The sequence below is a fragment of the Sparus aurata genome, chromosome 12, assembly GCF_900880675.1.
Source record: "Sparus aurata chromosome 12, fSpaAur1.1, whole genome shotgun sequence".
Lineage (NCBI taxonomy): Eukaryota > Metazoa > Chordata > Actinopteri > Spariformes > Sparidae > Sparus > Sparus aurata.
Window position 1 is genome coordinate 20,853,500 of NC_044198.1, and position 22,670 is coordinate 20,876,169.

At 41.9% G+C, this 22,670-nt stretch overlaps 1 protein-coding gene across 2 annotated transcripts; it reads left to right on the forward strand.

Moving 5' to 3' along the window:
• Positions 1-407: 407 nt before the first annotated feature.
• Positions 408-21,706, forward strand: ntrk2b (neurotrophic tyrosine kinase, receptor, type 2b). 2 transcript variants are annotated; one of them, XM_030435911.1, is made up of 18 exons: positions 408-644; positions 3,588-3,662; positions 3,754-3,825; positions 3,925-3,993; positions 4,078-4,229; positions 4,365-4,501; positions 6,482-6,614; positions 7,047-7,352; positions 7,441-7,458; positions 7,589-7,597; positions 8,233-8,267; positions 8,482-8,581; positions 9,117-9,305; positions 10,751-10,881; positions 11,007-11,179; positions 13,241-13,481; positions 15,818-15,976; positions 16,748-21,706. In XM_030435911.1, the coding sequence occupies exons 1-18, from the start codon at positions 448-450 to the stop codon at positions 16,931-16,933; spliced, it is 2,382 nt and encodes a 793-aa protein (XP_030291771.1). In that variant the 5' UTR covers positions 408-447; the 3' UTR covers positions 16,934-21,706. The 2 variants fall into 2 exon arrangements, with proteins under 2 accessions (XP_030291771.1, XP_030291772.1); XM_030435912.1 differs by having other exon boundaries at positions 8,482-8,572.
• Positions 21,707-22,670: the final 964 nt, after the last annotated feature.

Consider the following 22,670-nt stretch of genomic DNA (forward strand, 5'->3'; position numbering starts at 1 on the left):
GGCAGAGGCGAACAGTCTGTGCCCGAGATAGAGGAGTGAGACAGCAGCAGCACCAGCAGCAGCGGCGGTGGCGGCGGCGGCAGCAGCAGCAGCAGCACCAGGACGGACCACTTGACACCTTGCTTCACGACATCGATATGCAGTAGTGTGATACCAGCTCTGCGGAGACAGGAAGGCCAGTCCATGGCATCTTGATATTAAAACCGTGGGCTCTGCGCATTCCTCACCGACGGCGTAGTCTCTCTCCTTTTTTTTTTTTTTTTTTTTGATCTTCTTTTTTTTTCATCCTTTCCCGCGGAGTCGAAAAAAAAAGGATTAACTTGGCCAGATAAAGGCGGCGAGGGAGGAAGAAATCTTAACAATAATTCAATTTGAGCAGATTCTTGTTTTTTGAGGGGGGGGGGGGATTCGTAGGGGGGTGGGGGGGGAGATATCATTGGACCTGCGATGGACTCCAGCGCGGGGGAATATGGCATGGCTCGTCTTGGATTGTTTTTGGTTTTGATGGGGCTGTGGAGATTCAGCGATGCCTGCCCCGCATCCTGCTCTTGCAGCATCTCAAGGATTGTTTGTATTGATTCCGTGCCGGGGATCGAGGATTTCCCTGACCTCACGTTGGATGACATGGAAAACATCACCGAGATGTAAGTGTATGAAAAAAAAAAAAAAGAAAAAAGAAAAAACAACGATCGTGCAGACAGGCGGCGTATGAACTTATTAGGATGCAATGCGTAAAGAACTACCTTCGATCGTGTAGGTCGCAACAATACCCAAAGGGCTGGGATTAAAAATAATACTACTAATAATAATAACATCAGGAGCAATATTAATAACAGCAGGCCTGCTGTCACATATTTCATACCCAGCCCTTGTGGATCGACAGAGATCTGTCTTCTGAGCTTAATGTCAAACAGAAAAAACGTGTGATTTTTTTAGTCTCATATGGGTTTGTCAGATCATGCAGCCTAGTGTGTGTGCGCGCACTTGTGGTTGTGTGTGTGTGCGCGCGCGCGCGTGTGGCTGACTAACGACGATGGTGTGTGTGTGTGCATGTGCGTAATGGTGGTGAGAGTGCGCGTCAGGCTTCTTTGGACTATACTCGGTGTTTCCTTTACAAAACAGCTCCAGAGCCACTGATGGAGTAAAATAAATAAATAAATATATAATAATGTGTGTTAGGCCCCAGCGCAGCCTCCGAGGTGTTAATTCGGCTTTTTTTGTCAGAGGTGGCGGGGTGGTGGTGGTGGCAGTGGCGGTGGCGGAGCGCTGAGATGAGAAACAGAGCCAGCGTCTCCAAATGACCACATTACACATGAGATCCCATCGGGTTGTATACAGCCGGCGATAGTTATGTAGCCTCATCTGCGTCAGTGTGTGTAGGATTGTGTCGGCTGCCACAGGAACCCGCACAAGTGTACAACTGCATTGCTGAAGTAAACAAACCCTCCACAGCACCAGGAGAGATTAGATGTTGCCCCCTCAAAACAATGCGCTAACTTGGAGTTTGTTCAAATTTGTGGGGGGCGATGGAAGGCAAGGACACTTTTGTTTTATTACAATCTACAGGGTCAGTGCTGCTCCAGGAGTTTTGTCTTTATTCCAAAGGATTACAAATGGTAGGGAGGGATTTTTAAATACTTGGTGGAGATGCCCAACAGTCTTGATGGAAGTCTTTAGTGTATTTTGCGGCTATACAATGTAGGCGGGGGGTCATCCACCACAATCTGAAAAGGCTGAGAATGGCCACATCACTTTTTAAAGCTTAATTTGTACAACAAAAAAGCAAGCAACAGCCTACAGCAAGTCCAGGAAAACTGCTTTTGTTCATTAGATAATAGGTGTGATCAGCATACTGCAGAAATGGTTGATTTTGTCACTTTTTAGAGCGCAGTTTGTGAAAAAGATGTTAAATGTCAATGTTAAAGATTTGAACCCAGAGTCTAGTATATACATGCAGCACACTCAGAACTTATCCTAAGCAATGGCCTACAACATATGAAGGACAACTGCTCTTGTTTATTAGATTATAGGTGTGATTAGTATACTGTAGAATCACAGTATCATATACTGGATGGGTGCATAGCAAGCTAGCTAGAAAAGCCGAGGGCTTGCAGTCGTTTACAGAACATAATTAGATCAACTATAGCCTACTTGTTAGGAAGTGTCTAATGGCATTGACTAAAATCACATTTTTAACAAACATAATTGAATCTCTTTGTCTCCACCACTTTTTGACACAAAGTGATGCCCTTGACACATAAGCCAATCCCAATACTGGGAAATGTATATTATCATCTTTTTATTGGTGTCTGTGTAATTCTAAGCAGCAATATGAAACCAAAATGCTTTCATCAACTTACCTTCATTTTCACATTTTTCGAGGAAGGCAACATGATTGCAATTTTGCAGCACATGTTCCACAAGGATTCACAGAGGAAAGGAAAAAGGACATGACGTTTTAACACATTAAATCTTACTGTTAGAGCTCTGGGATATCTGTGTCAGACATATGCCAGACCTCCACATTTTACTCAACAACATAAAAGTCTCTACAGGAAAACTGAGGAACAATTGCAAGAGTTGGGATTATAATGATTTGATCAAATTCCAGTCAACTTCTAGTAAACTCCTCTCATGATGGGACTGTGCATGCCTAAGAAAACTCACCCTGTTCTCCAGTGGATGCTTACTCAAACTCCTTAATTATATACCTTTAATTTCATAAAACATTTCTGCTTCACATTATCACGGCCGGAAAAATATCAGTGAAGTTGTTGAATTGGTCCCCACAAAAAAAAAGATTTAAAGTGATTTTTAAAGCAACATATACGTTACCATGCCCACAGAGGGCAAGTAAAAGATTGACCAAGATATTTTATAATTTGCCTTTTGAGGCGGTTGTGGCATCGTTAGGCAATAAAAAGCAGCCACAATTTCATCTTTATCTAAAACCTACATTATTTTGTATGTATAGTGAGAAATACAACTAACATAAACAATGTCAGCAGCTGTACAAAAGAACACATCTGTCACTCTTACTCACTGTGTAAATATATGCTGTTGCACAGGTTCACAATCAGATTTTACATACAACATGTCCACATATGTCTCACACAGATATTCCTACAGATGTGACGTTCACATAAGTCACTGTATGCTAACGTTGCTGTTTTTTCACAACATGAATTTGCATTTGTGTGAAATGTGTCATTACCAAAATTTTAAAAAAGTTTAACCACCACATTATCTCAGCTAAAAGCTTTGCATTAAAGGGCCTCTGTGAAACTTCTGTGTTGTGCCGGAAGCTGTTTGTTATGTTAGCTGCTGCTGCTCTCTGTTAGCGGAGCGGAGAGAGACACCGAGACAGACAAACCCATTTCAAAACACAACTTAAACAAATCATCCAAAGCCTCTTTTAGGCAAACCAGAGAGAGAGACAGGGAAGGAAGGTCACGTTACAATCTGCTCGGCCAATAAAAAAAAGTGATTAATACATGAAGATTGTTACCTTGAGCCCCTTTAAATAAACCCACGATATTGCTGAGAACCTGTGTCGTAACGTGTTCTTCTTCTATTTTTGTCCACAGATACATTGCAAATCAAAACAGACTGTTTGACATCAATGACAACAGTCTGAGGCACTACATAAACCTCAGAAACCTGTAAGTATCTTCAGCTTTGTTTTTTCCGTGTCTGTCATGGCGTCACAATGTATTTCACCAACGGATAACTCCACACTTTAACTCCCAACAGAACAGTGACGAGAACGAGATTGACGTCTATATCATCAGATGCATTTTACAACAACACGAGACTTGAATACGTGTAAGGGAACATTTTAAACACCCTCTGTGGTTATTTCATTGACGTACACATGCGTGTTGGCCTTGCTTGGATTGACATCATTTTGCTTTTTCATTCCAGAAATCTCAGAGACAACAACCTGTCGACGCTGTCATGGAGAACATTTCAGAACTTCAACTCGTCGTTCCCGTAGGTGTACGCGAAACTGTCGGTCGTGACAGCCCAAAGACGGCGAGTTTCTCACGTGCCGCTCATGTGCTTGTGTTTTCCCAGGCTCCTTCTGTCCGGAAATCCTCTGGATTGTGTTTGTGAGAACTTGTGGATCAAGCTGAGGCTCCTAGAAGACCCCGACAGTCCAGACCTGAAATGCCTGGATGACAGAGAACAGCCGAGGTCCTTCGCCACACTCACTCCACCCGACTGCGGTAACGTGTAACCATGTTATAATAAGCAGATATCGAACATTCTAGAGGGACAGAAAAAGAGAGGTCGGAAACAAAGGCGGAAAAGGAATCTGCCAAACAAATCGATGTAAAGGTATTTCATGTCGTTTCACACAGTGGTTCCCAACGTAGAGGTCACCCCAAGAACTGTGACACTGATGCAGGGGAGTAGTGTGGAGGCTGAGTGCAGCGCCTCGGGCTCCCCTCCTCCCGAGATCCTGTGGAACCTCGATATGCTCTCTACCCACAACGAGGTGAGCCGGACCGCCACGCAGCCTCCCCGTTAAAACCTTTGCTACAGGTCCACCACTTAAGGCTCCTGTTTGGTTTTTTTTGGTCTTTAGTGGAAGCGGAAGACATCTAGGGAAATTTGATGCCTGCGGTCGGAAATATTACTTATGAGAGGAGCTCGAGTTTCAGAGCTGCGAACTAGAATAGGATGAAGGTCACGATGGAGACGCAGACTTGTAGACTACGTCTCGTGTTAAAATGGTGGTTTGGTGATGTTCTTTAATTCTACTTTACCACCGAATCATGTGAAAAGACCCAACACACACACACACACACTTGATCCTACCAGAAGGTGTATGTAGCTTATTCCTCTTCCTGAGAGAAAACAGTAAAAACACTCCTGAATAAAAGTACAAAAGTACTGACACCACAATATAGTTACAAGAAGTGCCCATTGTGCAGAATGGCCTCTTTAGAATAGAATATTACCTATTAAATGATTGGATTATAAATATTAATGTCCATCACTTAATGTTGCTGCTGGTAAAGGTAGAGCTAATGTTAACAGCTGAGTACCTTGTAAATGTCCACCCTGGAGATCAATAATGTTTATCCCATCCTAACCTTTGACAGTACATCATAATGTCTATGTTATTAATATTTTATTATTATTATTATCTCTCAGGGTTGGAAGGGTTTCTTTAAAAAACTTATTATGATACATTTAATAATTACTTTTTTTAAAAATGTGGTCAGTAATCAAAGTGTGACAAGTTAAAAGTAATTTCCTTTACTTTTGGATTCACGTCCATAACAATATGCAAATAGAAATATAACTAGCTTGAATGTAAATAATCTTAATAATGAGCGTGTCTTACGAGGTAGAGGGAGACTTACGATGTGTTGTCATGTGTGAGCATATGCATGTTACATACTAGTGTATCATTCTTTATCCTAAATTGTAATCCATTCACTGTGAATGTATCTGTAATCTAATTACATCTTTTTTTCTGTAACTTTACTGGGTTACAGTAACCATTTTTGCATCTTCAATCAATAACGTAAATCCTGCTACATGTATTCTGTTACTCGCCTGGTAACTCGTGACTAAAGGTAGATGAAAAAAGTGCAACAGTTCAATCATAAAGTTGCAGGAAATTAAATCACTCTAGTAAGATACAGATACCTCAAATTTGTACTTAAACTATAAATCATGCTTAACTAGTTACAAGTAAAAAGATTTATATAATAAACTTGAAAAAGTAGTTGTTTGTGCTGGCTGGGTCATTTCCACGTAGCCACGTAGCCATCACTGCGTCATCCTCTTACGAAATTAAGTTTTTACATAGCTTAGTTCATTCGCTCAAAACAGTCTATGGAAATGCACCAGATTCGCATTCTGAGTTTTTGGATTTTTGCGAACAAAGGTGTGCTTAAAATTCACTTGACACTGTATGGAAATGTGGCTATTGTTGGCCTTTTCATGGGTGAGTTGTAAATGCAAATGTAAGTGTGTAACAGCTGTCTCAGGTTCATGGCTGTCAAAGCTGTTATAGTAGCCTACTGTACTCATGCATTAAAGACAGTGGTGGGTTGTGGGTAATGTAGGCGCCAGGTTTTGAAAAGACAGAAGAATGTGTGGAGTAAAAAAGCTGACATCTCTGGTTCTGTTGCATCAATTTCGATCATTTGCTTTTAAGCCGGCCGTGATGGTGATGATCGATGGACTGCTTTTTAAAACCTGGTGCCTACATTACCCACGATGCAACTTGTAACATTGCTGGAGACAATTTATTAGATAACATGCAGCATGCACCTCTGGAGCCACAACAGGCCTTATACTGCTTTTTTTCACATATGCAGTTGTACTCCCCAAGACCTATAAACACACTTTAATGTGTAAAATTGTGTCGTTAAAAGAACTTGTGACTTTCTTAGATCTACATCACATTGATTTTACACACATGGGACGTGTAATGTAAATATTGATGCTGTGTCTCCAGATTTATTCTTCAGAAATGAAGAGCACCCTCACCTTGTCGGACCTGTCTCCTTATGATAACGGCAGGCTGGTCGTATGCAGCGCTGAGAACATGGTCGGTCAGACGGAGGCCACGCTTCAGCTCAACATTCTCTGTAAGGACTTTTCTGTTAGCGCCGACTGTAAAATGCTAACCAGCTATAGCATGCGTCTAATTTCCTCTCATGATCTTTTAAATGCTGTCCTCAAGGACTTTGTTATTTCCAGTGGAAGCACAAGGCTCCTCAGTTTGTTATCATAACTGTCTCCTGGGAAATCTTATTGACTCTCCATGTTTCCTTTCCGTAACTCTTCCTCCTGTGAAGCTCCTCATGCCCGACCACACTCCTCTGCTTGTTTCGCCGCCACATTTCTCCTCATTTTCCTCATCCACGTTTTCCTGATGTCAGTGTTCAGATGTTGTGCCATCAGTCTCTCTCCTCCTCTCTAAGTCCATAACTGTTGCTTTTCCTACTGGCTTTTACTCCTGGTGTTGACTTTCCTATCACCCCGTTATTACTCTTCCTCTACTGTTGCCTCCGTGTCAGTTGCCCCCACCATCCAGCAGCTGCTGGGGCCGGAGCGCGACCACCACTGGTGCATCCCCTTCAGCGTGACAGGGAACCCCAAGCCCAGGCTACAGTGGTACCACGAGAACAAACTTCTCCTAGAGCAGGACTACATCCGCACCATGATCCACCTGTCCACCGAGAGCGAGTACCACGGCTGCCTGCAGCTGGTCAACCCCACGCACATCCACAACGGCATGTACAAGCTGGTGGCGAAGAATGAGTACGGCCGCGACGAGAAGACGGTCTACGCCCAGTTCATCGACCCGCCTTACGACCATACAGGTGTCGTTCGCTCTGTTAGAAATCATTTTTCCAAGGCTAGTTTTTAATTTCAACAGCTAACATATAGATTTGTTCCCATTTTTGACAGATGACCCCCTCTACTACTGTAAGTAATTATTCAGCTTTTTTAAAAGCAGCATTTTTTTCTTTTCGGTTGTTGTATAATAACTTTAAATGCACTTAAAATGAATTCTTACTTGTTTTTGTTGTCATTCTTGCATCTCGCCTCTGCCCAGACACGACAGGTAGGTTTTTTTGAACTCGTAGAGCGCTCACACTATATGTACACTATATATTGTCGGGATGGGAATCACCAGAAGCCTCAAAATAAGAAATCATCGCAATTCCCAAAGATGTAATACGTACGAAGGACTTTGTTATATAATTTGCCAAGTCATGTACCTACATTATTCCAAGTTTACTCAAGGTCGCGATAACTTACAGGATAGATTGAGGAAGGAAGTCCGCGAATGATACGTGTATAAAACTAAAACACCACCTCGTCCATGAACGCCAATGATTCAGGTGAATGACTGAACTCAGCACTCACCAGAGGCTCCGGTTCTCTCTCTTCTTCTTCATCTTCTCCCGTCTGCTCTCCGTAACGTTACTTCATGTTGTAAAGTACATTCTCCCTCCGGCACCAGTCAGCAGTCAACATCACAGAACATAATCGCCCCATAGATTGAGGTCGTCTCCTCTGATCGCTGCTGAAAAACTTTGTCAACATCTGATTTATCGAATAAAAGATAACATTTTCAATCTGAAAAAAGTCCCCCCCACCCTCAATATATACTGTCACATTGACACTCATCATCAAAAACTTTTTATTATTATTGTTTTTAAATATTCTGACAAGCATTTTTGATTTCTTTTTCAGACCCGCCGCCCCCTCCTTTGGATGACAGCGTCGCAGTAAGTGATCCTCATCAGTCCTGACCATTTACAGAAACTGTTTTCCTTGTGACCCCTAAAAAATTGTTTATTCATTATCCTGCCGTCACGGATAGATCACATTCCTGGTTTTGCTTAAAATTGACTCATGCCTCCGTATATTATATATTACAGGGACCCCAAACCCAGATTAGGAACCACTGATCTAAAGGACGTTTTGTTGTCGTCTTTTCAGGTGTACGTAGTTGTTGGAATCGCGGGAGTTGCCCTGACTGGCTGCGTTCTGATGGTCATCATCCTGAAATATGGAAGAAACTCCAAATTTGGTATTAAAGGTGAACTTTTTTTCATAAAGGAGTAGTTTGACATTTTGGGAAATACGCTTATTATATTTCTTGACAAGAGTTAGAAGGTGACATTAGCGTCACTAGCCATCATTTTGTGTGTGTAATGGTTTAACATTATTTTGTTGCACATTTGTCAAGAAATCCTCTCATGTTGCATCTATAACTGATGCAGGATCAGTTCGTTATAAATACATGGATTACAACACTTAAATATCCTTATGCCTGCTTACAACTACATTAAACCATTAATGAAGTGATTGTATAATACTTCTAAGTGGAAAATAGGTTAAAATCAAGTGTTTCTGTCTCAAAGCTCATTGCAGTTTCCACTGAATCCGAGACACAATGACTGTAGAGGAATGTATAAGTCCTGCTTTGTTCTCGTGTTGATTTAGTCTGCCTGTGATCTGCTGATACATTATTGTCATTGTAAACAACTTGTATTTTCTCTTTTCCCCGCCTCCTCCTCTTCGTCCTGTATGACCACAATGCTTCGTCTCTCTCCTTCTCTGTGGCTCCCCAGGCTCCTCCTCAGTCATCAGTAATGACGATGACTCTGCCAGCCCTCTTCATCACGTCTCCAATGGCAACAACACCCCGTCGTCCTCGGAGATGGGTCCAGACGCAGTGATCATTGGGATGACAAAGATTCCTGTCATTGAGAACCCACAGTACTTCCGTAACTCCAGCAGCATGCTGAAAGCTGACACGTGTGAGTTACTGCCTCGCTCGGCAAACGGCCGGTAACCCGGACCTTTTCTGATAAATCCATGCAGGGGTCACTGCCCGACGCCATATTTATTGTCAGCATCCGGCTGTATTGCGAAAGTGACTCCTGCTCTTGGGGGGGGGGGGGGGGGGGGGGCAGCTGGACACTTAGCCTAGAAAAGATGTGCAGACACAAGCTTGTATACAGAAGGTTAAAGTCAGTATAATAAAATGTTAAAAATGTTTTAGCCTTTCAAATATGTAGATTTTTTTTTTTACATATCTTTATTTTGTTCATTTCACATTCGTCACTTGACATGGTATCAATATAAGTGCAAATAAATCCACAAAGCATCATGTAGACTTAAAACAAAATATCGCAGTGTGTTCAGTGTCCGTTTTACATCCTGACTCTTCTAGAGGTTTTCTTTTATAACCCTGGTGACGATTATTAACAACAGAACACGGATAGCTATCTCCTGAGACACTACAAGCAAAAAAAAGAATTAAAAAAAGAAAAGGGAATAAAGACCGAGCTGGTAGATGCCATAGAATTATATATTTCATTATATTCTCACTTAAAGTCTGACCTCAAAGGGCGAATATGTGAGAAATTCACTTACAATACCATGAGAAAGTGAATAAATAGCAGTTTTTGACAGTTTTTTTTAAGGTCTCTACATATTGTAGTACAGAGATATCCACTGAAGTTAGCATGCCATCCAGCTAGCCCGAGCTCCCAGTCTAAACTGCTAGCTGCACTGCTAAATGAGACAACTAGCTAACTGCAGCTACAGTCAGCTGTCACTCCGTTTTTATGCTGCCCCCCTATTTGTAGGAAGTAGGAATCAAACAGGTGGCCAATTTTAACCTTTTTTTTCCTCCCTGACATCCTTCAAATGAGACATCACCTGTGTGTCAGTATCTCATCTGAACAGGATTGACTCCAAATATATTATTAAAATCTTTGTGATTTTCCTGCCACAAGGGCACAATAATCTGGCAATCTCGGAAGATCTGAGAGTGATTGGCGTCATTTCTTCGACAGTCTCGAACATTTACTGCCACTTCCCAGAAGTCGTTTGTGCAAAAGTTGTAATAAAGCAATCCCAAAAGAATTATTGCCATGTAGTCGAGTCAAGTTGTTTTGTAAACATTTTTATTGAATATCTTTTAGTTTTTTTTACTGTTTATCAGACAGATTATTCCATCTGAAGACGTAAACTTGTGCTATAGAAGACAGCGACTGTGGTTTTTTTTTCTGTTTCCTAATATTTTATAAGCGAAATATAATTTTTAGCCTGATTCAATTTGACCTGTAGACATAAAGGGAGATATTCCTGACTATAACACTCCTTCCAGTAAAGATGACGGACATTTTACGTACACCGAAATACCAAAAAAGACACTTGTGACCTTGAGCTTAATCTGTCTGTTTCTGCGTTTCAGTCGTCCAGCACATCAAGAGACACAACATCGTCCTGAAGCGGGAGCTGGGAGAGGGAGCCTTCGGGAAGGTGTTTCTTGCTGAGTGCTACAACCTGACACCCGACCAGGAGAAGCTCCACGTGGCAGTCAAGGTACAGATCAGGAAGCCGTCCTCTCAGATAATCAATGCACTTGTCAATCAGTTAGTGATTTCCATTGACTAGATGTACATTGATGTAGAGAGCGCTCCCTATTGTGTCTCTGCCTTTTACGTCAGACTCTGAAAGAGGCCAACGAGAGCGGCCGGGCGGACTTCTACAGAGAGGCCGAGCTTCTCACCAACCTGCAGCACGAGCACATCGTCACCTTCTACGGAGTGTGTGTGGAGAGCGACCCCCTCATCATGGTGTTTGAGTACATGAAACACGGTGACCTGAACAAGTTCCTCAGGTAGGTTCATATACGCATGAGCTAAAGGAAGAGTTCAACATTTCGGGATATATAAGTCTTGCTTAGATGGGAAAACTACCAGCGCCTCTAAATAATCTCTTGTTTTTTGGAAGGTAACCTATGCAGGATTCTACTTACTCACTTTCTTATTGTTGATTGTTGAGTCTTATTCCCAGGTGGTCATAAACTGACGCTTTGGATTGGTGTCTGCCAACCCATTTCTTGGCTGGGAGCTGTGACTTCACTGGATATGATGTTTAATTAGTGGCAAAAGCCCACGCACATAAAAACCATAATATAATACAATACAATACCAGCGCACAGAGCAGAGTATGCGAGTGGAAAATCATTTCTGCTCTGGGCCTTGCGAGATCGGGTCTGTGACTTGGCATCCTGTCGAGGTCATCATCTCTCCGGCTGTGCAGCTGCAGATCCTCGTCCGGACATTCCTTCAGCTCCGCTCTGGAACAAACTCTCAGCACTTTCAGCTATCTCTGTAAACATGTTTGTCCGTTAACCCTTGGTGGAAGAAGTATTACAATCCTTTTGCCATCACAATGAAAACGGTGAAGTTCAGAGTGTTCAGAGAGGCTGTTGTAAATGCTGAGTGTCTGTTCCGGTCGAATGCTGAAGGAATGTCCTGATGAAGATCTGCAGAGAGAGGAAGAACCACGGCAACATCGCTACAGGCTGTGTGAGAGTGAGGAGAGGGATATGGTTTCAGTTTCATAATGAGACAATGCACTGGTTCCGATCCTGTTAGGGTTTGGGAAAGATCATGTTTCGGGTTGAGAAGATCTTTCAGAGGTCTGGGGTTACCATCTGGACTTGCGATCTCTGTTTTGTGCGCTCATGTTTTTGTGCACATGAGACTGCATGGGTTTTGAAACTCATCAAACGTTTTGCTTTTGGCCAGAAAATATGGTGCGTTCCATTGAACTAAGAAAAGACCTCCGACACAGTAACGCGCACTGGAACGATCATCTAAGTCATTAGTCGAAAACAAGATCCACGTAGCTCGAGTTTGCTGACATCACAGCAGTATGGCTACACATCGTGAACAAATTTCCATTCAAACACCTGTTTGCATCACGCATCCATGTTTTTCCAAGCAGATGCACTGGGATGCAGTTAGATTGGAAGTCCGGAATACCAACTGGGAAATTCCAACTTCCAACCACAGGCCCAGCACCTTAAATCGGTTTTCCAAACATAGTTAAACCAAACGAGAGTTTAAAGATGTAATTTGTAACGTCGCCTGTCGAAGGCAGATCCAAACTACCTGCTGCTCACTGTACTCTTCACCGTAGCTTTCTTTGGCTGTACCAACCAGCTGCTGTTAGCAAATTAGCTCAGTTAGCTAAGTTAACAGGTGTATGCAACACTTAGATGTCGATGTAAGGTCAGTAATGTTGTTTCTTCACATACTGTTGATGATAGTTTCTTTTTTATGTTTTATACTAAAATGCTGGCCTCATCTCACATTTTGTCCCTTTGACTTGTTAGCTTCAGAGGTGTGGGTCGGAAGACTTTAGTGCTGTTGGACAGAGCCAGGCTAAGACTATCCTAGTATTTGTGCTAAACTAAGCTAACTGGCTGTGTTCTCATTCTTCTCAGCTAACAAAAAAGCCAATAAGCCTATTGTCCAAATTGTCCAAAAATTCCTTGAAGCGTCCAGTGTGAACTAAATTAGGGATGGCCAATACTGTGATATACAAAATATTTTTTTTCCACCTGCCCAAACATTCCTTTTCACCTCATTTCATGGAAGAAAACAATCTTCAAAAACTTGAAAATGGATCACCAGCATCTTTAAATCTTACTCTCAGGGCTCAAACAAAGTTTCAATTGACCAACAATACAAAACCCAAAGATAATTCAAATTCTCATCATACCAAGAAGCTAATAGCTACAATTATAAATTTTCATTAAATGTACGATCTCAGTACATAATAGTTACAAGTCATATTTAAATCGCCCATTTCTAGAGAGAGGGGTCATTACAATGATATCATATTTTCTCCAGCGACTGAAGCTCTGATGAATTGTTTCTGGGTGCAGGTCCCACGGTCCTGATGCAGTGCTGATGGCAGACGGTCAACACAGTATCCTGGTGGAGCTCACCCAGTCCCAGATGCTGCACATTGCCCAGCAGATTGCTGCTGGAATGGTCTACCTGGCCTCCCAGCACTTCGTCCACAGAGACCTGGCAACCAGGAACTGCCTGGTAGGAGAAAACCTGCTGGTCAAGATAGGAGACTTTGGCATGTCAAGAGACGTTTACAGCACAGACTACTACAGAGTGAGTCCAAAGTATTTTTTTTTTATTTTTGTCCCCATTCTCACCTCATCTTCCTCACACACACACACACACACACACACACACACGCACACACACATTCCCTCTGATATACACACAGAAATATGGAAATGTGGCCACATCAACTCAAATATGTAATTAGAATTTTTATTCCAGTTTTGGCCTGAAATAGCTGTGTAGCTGCAGAAATGACAATTTCAACCAGCGGTATTTTACCTATTTTTAATACCATTTAAATGCAAATTCTATAATCTGCATAAAATTACTGTTTCGATGGTAATAAAGGCCAACAGTGCAAAAAATGCATCAGCCATGTCTCTTTCTCCCCGGGGCAATGAGTTAAAACCCTCCCTTCACTCGGCATGACCGGCATCATATTAAACCATAGAGGAGTTGTAGTATATTGTATGTAAATATCACACTTTGATGGATGAAAAAAAAAAATAGAAGAAGAAATTGTCACGTTGAGGAGCAGATTGAATTCTTCTCTTGCCTGTCTCAGATCCCACAGTGCCCTCTGCTGCCCGTAGCAGAGTCAGAAATCCAAAAACACACACATACACACACGTAAAACATCATACCAGTGATGCATTTGCCGCACCAGATAAGATCACCATAAACAGCGGCTGTCACTAACTCCCGATATCAGACGTTTTTATCAAAGTGAAATCAAAAGCATGCACACAGCTGACAACGCGAGGCCGCCTCGTCTGCTGTGAGCTGCTGCGGTAAATTAGATCAACCAGGAAAACTAATGTAACTGCAGTTAACAATTAGTTTAAGTTTAAACCAGAATTATATAGAATGACACTGGTTGATCTCATTGGTTGAAAATTGGGTATTCTTCTTTCAAAAGCAGATTCTGGATGATGTATGGTTTTTTGACCCTCTTAGGACACCATATTTGATACGAACCCCTGACACCGGCTCAAATATCATTCATTTGATAACCTACTGGTGTTGAATATGACCTAATGCAGGTGAAGTGGTGAAGGGATGGAAGCACAGTAAGAGGTGATTGGATAGAGGAGGCGAAAGGGAAGGGAGGGAAATGCGTTTAGTAGAAAGGAAGGAACTGATGGAAGAACTCAGAAAGACACTGATTTGATAGAAGGTAATGAGGGAGCAGCGGGTATGTTACAGGAATGCCGGAGTGACTGAACGTAATTTCCCGCTACTACTGCACATCCACTCTGTTTACAGTTCATTAGGTACACATGGCGAAAAATAATGCAGTCTAATACAGCAGTGCTGCAGTAGATCCAACCACTATGAAGGTTATTATGTTAAGATTTCTTTACATTGTCGATCCCACTTGAATGTGTTGTTCTACAGGCCACAAGCAGGTGTTCCTATCACGTTACCCACCCAATATAAATCACCGAGCGTTGGCTTAAAGGTGCAAAGTGTAGTTGAGAAAGTGAGAAAGACATTTTAATTAGAGACACTTTTCTTTTTAAATATCTTAACAAACTAGATAAACACCCATTAAAGGACAACACGATTTCATACTGTTTTACTTTTTTTTTTTTATATGTGGCGGACCCTGCCACCTTTCTTGCTTGTTTATTCACTTATGGAAAAGATCAATATTTCTGAGTTTGTATTATTACCTTATTGTCATTGCAAAATGTCTTCTCCACAACTACACAGTGCCCCTTTAATATTAAGTATAAGCTGAAGCGGATGGGAATGTCATCAGTTTCACAGGTAGGCTCTTAAACTGGTCATAAACCACGTTAGTTTTTACCTGATGATTCTTCTTTTCTCTTCATTGGACTCCCATTAGCTTCCACAAAGTCTTAGTTAGTCTTCTTGGCGCTTTGCTGAACATCAAAACCCACAAAAAGTTGAGTTCACTCCTCAGTATCAATCACTAAAATAATTTTGTACATAAAACAACCAACAAAAGTTTAAATCTACACACAAACAATGGAAACAAAAAGGTACCAGAACAACTGGGTCACATAATATTGGTGATATTTTATTCAGTATGCCTGTTTGTTCGACAGTGATGATGGCTCTAGGTAAGAAGTCAAGGGAAAACCAAACTTATAGGGATTTATCATCTACTGACCCTGAATATTTGCAGCAAGTTTCCCAGCAATCGATTAAATCGTTGTCAAGATATTCAATTAGACAAACCACAGACATCTGCATCGCGGGGCAGAGGATGATCACCACAGTCATTAGAATTCATCCTCTGGGCGACATGAATGTCTTTACCAGATTTCATGACAATACATCCATCTAGTTTTTAAAGAGATAAAGCACAGTTTTCTCTGATGGAGACTCTTTCTCTCACTCCGTATCTGCAGGTGGGCGGTCACACGATGCTGCCGATCCGCTGGATGCCCCCGGAGAGCATCATGTACCGGCGGTTCACCACAGAGAGTGACGTGTGGAGCCTCGGCGTGGTGCTGTGGGAGATCTTCACGTACGGCAAGCAGCCCTGGTACCAGCTCTCCAACAACGAGGTCAGAATCACGCCAGCTCTGCAGTTTACCGCGGCCATCGACACATACTCTTCCTTAAGTCCATGATATACATTTATAGTAACATGGTGGAACTTTCCAGTCGGTCGTGTGAGGATAAGAATACCGTGCACAGACATTATTATACCATATTCATATTCAAGTGTCCATATCAGCCTTTTTCCCCCACAATATATTTGTTATATTTTGACATTCAAACAAAGAAACACACAGTAACGACACAACAGTTTGAGACCAGAAACAACACACAGTACGCTACACAGACACACACACGCTGACATCAGATAAGATACAAAGAAAACAAGATATTTCCCTGCATTGTTTACAAGTTCCTTTCCAGGTAAAGCAAACATTTCCATCTTTCATAGAATCCATGGACGGTTCGCAGAAGTGAACAAAGTCTTTCTGCTTGCCCTTGAAAATATCTTTTCAAGATAAGGACTCATGCCCTGTACAAAGTGGCAAAAAGGGGAAAGCTTTCTCGGGCGCGCCTGCTAGTGTTGCTAGACAGCCAGTGGAGGCCAGCAGTAATCGCGTTGGACAGAAAGAGATTAAAAGGATAACGTAATTTTATTTTTAAACAGAATAAATGAAGGAATAGAAAAATACGCACGGTTACTCATTTTAAAAAATCAACCATCTGAATCAAAACAACAGTCTTATAATTACTTCTGCATAAATGAGAAAGCGTAATCACCATCGCATTCACGTCGTTAGCCCAACAGCCGACTTTGCTTTGTCACCCTCCTGCAGGTGATTGAGTGCATCACCCAGGGCCGCGTGCTGCAGCGGCCCCGCACCTGTCCTAAAGAGGTGTACGACCTGATGCTGGGCTGCTGGCAGAGGGAGCCCTACATGAGGCTGAACATCAAGGAGATCCACGGCATGCTCCAGAGCCTCGCCAAGGCCTCGCCCGTGTATCTGGACATACTGGGCTGAGGCGGCCGGTCCTCTTGTATGTACTTTGGCGTGCATGTGTGCGTGTGAGCTGGGTATGTGGAGGATGTGTGTGTGTGTGTGCGTGCGTGTCTGTCTGCACATGGCGAGACGGAGGGGAAGAGGAGGGGGAAAATGAAGGGCCGCGCGACTGCGTGAGCGCCTGCGTGAGCGCCTGCGTAAGCGCCTGCGTCGGTGTACAGTACCTGGCTGTAAATGTCACTGTAAATGCTATCGTCCGCGTCCTCATCGCATCGAGAAAAAGCCTTAAAAATTTTGAGTGATTTCCTTTTTGCTTTTTTTTTGTTTCTTTGTTTCTTCGTTTTGTTTCTCATCCGTTTCGCAGACGTTAAACCGAGGCATGTTTCACAAACGGAAACCAAAATGCATCCAGGTATTATGTAACTTTAACCAAACCATCGACACTCCTATATGTTAAAGGCGTAAAAAAAAGAAAAAAAAAAAAGAAATTAAAACCGGATAATCAGAAACGATTACTGGGATTTTTTTGTCGCCATCGAGTTAAATAATCACCCACTGCTGGGGAACGAACAAAGGGAAAATAACGTGTCTCTCCATAATGGACAGTGTATGGACACAACTTTGTAGATAGAACTTTGTCTTCTTTGTCACACAGAGCAACACGTTTTGCAGGAGGAGTTGAATCACTCTCCCGAAGCTTTTTTCTTTTGTACGTCACACGTTAATATTTGTGTTTATAAATCTCGTTTCTGTTTTCATGCCAAGCAGCTGATTTGTTTTTGTTTTTTTGAGTCGTCTATACAGAAAACTTTAAACCTACATGTATGATATCATCAATCTGGTCTCGACAATCTGCATATGGATAAAAAGGACTTTAACGCTTACGGACGAAGTGCAGCGCATACGTCAAAGTTACATTTCTTTGCAGATGATACACCGTTCTCCTCTGTTAACTTCTTTGGAAAGCAGAAGCGCGGTGAGGTCGTCAGCAGCTCGTGTGCCGCTGTTGCGCTGCAGTGTCGCGTTGTTTTTTTGTTTTAGGAGACGCTGACAATCAACCTATTCAGTGGTTTAGGTATGAGGACGTGTCGGGGACTTTTGCTTAACATTTTATATCCGTGAAATTTGGACGCGTCTGTTTTCCCCCCAAAAAATTAATTGAAGTGATTGGTGTATCATCTGCACACTGAATTGGACTTTGGTGCTGTTTGAGAGACTAAAGTCATGTTGTTTGTACTCGAATTGGAGTATTATACACATATGTTTAAAAAAAAAAAAAATCAGTATGAAACCCAGATAGATTCTTGTTAATGCCTGTGTCTGTCATATATAACCTACTCTAGTCCACTGAAGGACTTCCCGATGTAAAATCAATGTTGAGGTTGTACAAACTCAAGGGCAAACAGCTTTTGTTGAGTTTTTTTATTTTATTTTCAATAATGTCATCATTTGTCATTTTTTTATGTAAATATCTGTTACAAAAGGTCATTTTTATTAACAGAGTGGTGTTTTAAACGTCGTTGGAGTGCTCTCCTCATCTCACAGCCTTTTTCATTTGATGTATCTAAAGCACAGAGAATGAGGACTCGGCGGTGTTGAGCTGTGCCTATCCCCCCCACCCCTTAAAAAAAAAAAAAGAAGTGAGCACAGTTTTTTTTTTTTTTTTTTTTTTTTTTTCATTCACCAGCAATGCCATTTAGCAAATCGTTGTTGTTCGGTGGCCCATATCTGTAAGTGATGTGGTTTTGTATGCATCTCCAGAAGCAGGTTTTTCAAAATGTCGTGATGAGATTGTGTTTATGGTTTGATGAGAGGAGATGAACCTCGGGGTCTTCTCTCTTCTCTCTTGGGGGTTGGAGGTTCATTTCGATGCAGTTTACTGTGCACTAATGTAGGTTGAATACCTCGAGGATTTTCTTTCTTTTCAGCACTTTGGTTTTGTACGCATTGAAGTTGCTACTTGTTTATTTGTCATTTACTGACATTACAAGAGCGTACTTTAAAGATCTGATCTTTAATGCAACATAATAGGCTAAGAGACGGCAATAAAAAGGGTTGATTATGAGTCTGATTGGCCTTTAAGTGTCCCCGGGGTGCTTTCATACCCTCTGAGCTGCCCCACAGCTCCTCACTTTGGGCATCGCTAAAGCACATTTGTACAGGCTGAAGGCCTTTAAGGGGAATTCTGGTATTTTTTAAACCTTAGCCCTATATTTAAATGTATTGGAGTGTAAATGCTACCAAAGGTTTCGGAATGGCTCCAGCAGTTCACCTCAGCTGACAACACAGATCCAACGGCTGCACTGTGATCCCCTCGACTGTCAAAGTGACATCAACTAAAAGCGTTGTTGTTCTGAGTGTCTGACAACATTACAGAAACGATTCCGACAGATTTAGACCTCTTTAAGGTCCTTTTGTAACAACAAACAATAGTCCCACTCTGAAATCTCACAAGAGGTGAGTTGTTGCAGGAAGACGATGGTGGAAACAGGAGTCAGCGTTGGAGAGAGGAGACTAGTTGGAGATATTTCTGAATATTTTTTTTTGACAATCACCTCGCAAGATTTCAGACCTCTCCTTGAACGAGTCTGTGTTTCTGGTTAACAAAAAGGATCTTTGTTAGGCGACCAGCGAGGCGGTTAGCCAGCTGGCTAGCTAGCTACCCTCGCAGGCACTTCGTGGAACTTCTTAACTCCAAAAAACGCTGGAGGGTATTTTCCACTTTTCGTAAAACTGCCCATATTTGAAATCTACACAGTTCATTGCTCGTGTGAAATATTCTCAAAGATAAAGTTGGTGATGGAATATAATTCAAAACTGTAATTAAACTCCAGTGTGGCCCTTAGAAGAGAGGAGAACTGATATACGCCCAAAATGTAGCTAATGTTTTACACATCCGGAAATGTCTCTCATACACAGAATTCACATACTATGCAGTTGAAAAATACTCAATTTCACATCACCATTACTATGAAAAGCGATTTCGAACACACGCTTACTCTTTGACAAAAGGTCTAATTCTGTAGGAACTGTTTCTGTCACGTTGTCAGACACTTAGAATAACAACCTCAGCCTGTCAGCAGCATAAAACACTGTTAGCAACTTTGACAGTCACAGTTGCCGACATTGCGGTGTTTGCAGCCGTGTCGCAGCTGCCTGCTGAGCCAATCTGCCGGACCGGCTCCAAAACTTTTGGTAAGTATAAATCATTAACACACAAAATCATGTAAATACAGAACCTTGGTTTAAAAAATGACTGGAATATCCCTTTAATGCATCCTTGAAATTTATTCTCCAAATTATCCCCGATAGTGTTGTTTCCTGAGATAAAAAAAAAAAAAAAAAAGAGTGTCATGTATTTCCATATGGAGGCATAAAGCAGTGCGCCTCTTTGCTGAGACAATAAGTTAAGTGCACTTTGTAGCGTAACTTAACCCCGCCCCCCCCTAAATGCACAACCTGAGCGGCTGGGCTCAGCACTCTCTGCCTCAACCTCAACTGCACTTGATAACGAAACAAAAAAACACATCGCCTGTGCTACGCCGGCCATGAATGGAGCAAACTCTGACACACTGTCCTGGATAAAAAAAAAAGAAATTTAAAAAAGTCCCTCTATGTTTTTATTACAGCGTTTGTCAGTTCTGTATGATAGTCACGAGTCTGCCTGTACATAACCCGCTGTCCATTCTGTACAGTTCTGATATTTGTCTATATCAATAGTAGGCTATGTTTAATAGTATAATCTGTTTTAAAGCAGGTATCATGTCCAAACGGTGTGACATCTATTGAAGACAACGTGTTATGGGCCACTGGCAATACATACTAAGTGTAAATACGATTTTATTTGTGCTACATAGTATAATTTCTTTGTGCTCGTTCATAATACCAGTGAGAATACAATCCTTTTCTTTTCTTTTCTTTTTTTTTTTTTGGGGCAACTTTTTTTGATCTACAGAGGACTTGATTTGAACAATGTTGTTTTGTTTGTTTTTTTTTCTCTGAAGACAAAAAAAAAAAGAAAAAGAAAAAAAGATCTCCTCTATCTTCTCCACTGTGATGGGGAGCTTACAACAGAGGCTGTTTGAGATGCTGTCTCTGTGCAGGAGGACCGTAGACTCTGGATTTGATTTCAAGAAAAAAACAACAACAACAACAAAAAAACCCATCAGGATCTCTCCTCGCTGACAGGTGACCCCCCCATCCCCCCCCAATTGGCGAGGAGGCCAAAGGTCGCCTCTCGGGCCAAAAACAACCCCACCACTCAACCTCTGACTGACTGTAGCCTACTTTGATCCTCTTTCAGATGAATAACTGTGACTTTGCATCATGAATAGTATATTATTTTGAATGTAATCTAGAAGGGGTCGGGTCCTTTTTTGAATGTAATCTATCTCGAGGGGAGGGGAGGGGGGCTAAGGATCTTTTTTTGTAAATATATGGTAAAAGAAAAAAAGATTACAATTTTCATTCCTGTGCAGATAACAAAAATTTTACTTACTGTGTGAATACAAAGAGAGAGAGAGAGAGAGTGTGTGTGTGTTTGTATGTGTGTGCCTAATGTCGCAGAGATGGCCGACATCCGTATGCAAGAGTGCGTGTGTGTTTCAGAGCGTGTGTGTGTGTGTGTGTGTGTGTGTGTGTGTGTGCTCTCCTGGCAGATTTAATCCTGCTCTAATCAGCCAGTTCTATCAATCAATTCAATGCTTTGTGCATCATGTGAGTAGCTTATCCACAATTAATGGAAATGTTCCTTGTGATACTGTGCATTTAATAAAGGTGGTATGTCTTACAATATGCCTGCGTGCCATCATGATCCTACTTGTCTGAATATACACGACTTAAAGGAAGTGTTCGGCGTTTTTGGTATATTTTAAGAACGAGGGATCAAATCTCCAAAAATGTGACAAAAATGCATATTATACATTTTTTAAGTGTTTTCAAAAATCCACGAATCTGTTGTCTTAAAGGGCTATTCCGGCATAAATTTAATCCATGGTCTAACACACCGCTAGTTTATGTAGTTTCGGCAACTTCAGAAAAGACCGCATGATAACAATACACTGCAGTATATGCCTCCACCAAGAAACTGCCATCAAAAAGCCGTTCATAGCCACAAATGATGCTCAGAACAGCACCAAACTTCAGCAACAGTACAGATAGGGTCCCAGCACATAGTTCCAGGCATCAAACATCTGCTAGTTTTGCCGGATTTCTATTGAAAAGACGACACAACTCACCACTCTCCTGCAGCAGCTTGCTCGTTGTGGGGAAGCCCTGACGAGTCGATTACCGAGTGCAGTAGAGTTCCGCAGCTCAAGGATGAAAATGTATGATTATTACTCCATGGTAATGCAGTAAGGGTTCATATGTGTCTTGCCTAACAGTTTGTAACAGTTATTATCAAGAGCTGACAGGGAAAAGAACGGAATTGAGAATTTCTAACTGCACTCGGTAATCGACTCGTCAGGGCTTCCCCAAACCGAGCAAGCTGCTGCAGGAGAGTGTTGACTTGTAAAGTTATCTGCAAAGCTAGCAGATGTTTGATGCCTCGAACTATGTGCTGGGACCCTATTTGTACTGTTGCTGAAGTTTGGTGCTGTTCCGAGCATTATTTGTGGCTATGAGTGGCTTTTTGATGGCAGTTTCTTGGTGGAGGCATAGACTGCAGTCAGTGTATCGTTATCGTGCGGTCTTTTCTGAGGTTGCTAAAACTACAAAAGCCTTACTCGGTGTCACGGTGTGTTAGACCATGGATTAA

Coding starts and splice junctions, on each gene's coding strand:
- ntrk2b (XM_030435911.1), top strand. CDS start 448: ATGGACTCCAGCGCGGGGGAATATGGCATGGCTCGTCTTGGATTGTTT. Junction 3,994..4,077: donor AACTTCAACTCGTCGTTCCC/GTAGGTGTACGC, acceptor GTGTTTTCCCAG/GCTCCTTCTGTCCGGAAATC. Junction 11,180..13,240: donor GACCTGAACAAGTTCCTCAG/GTAGGTTCATAT, acceptor TTCTGGGTGCAG/GTCCCACGGTCCTGATGCAG.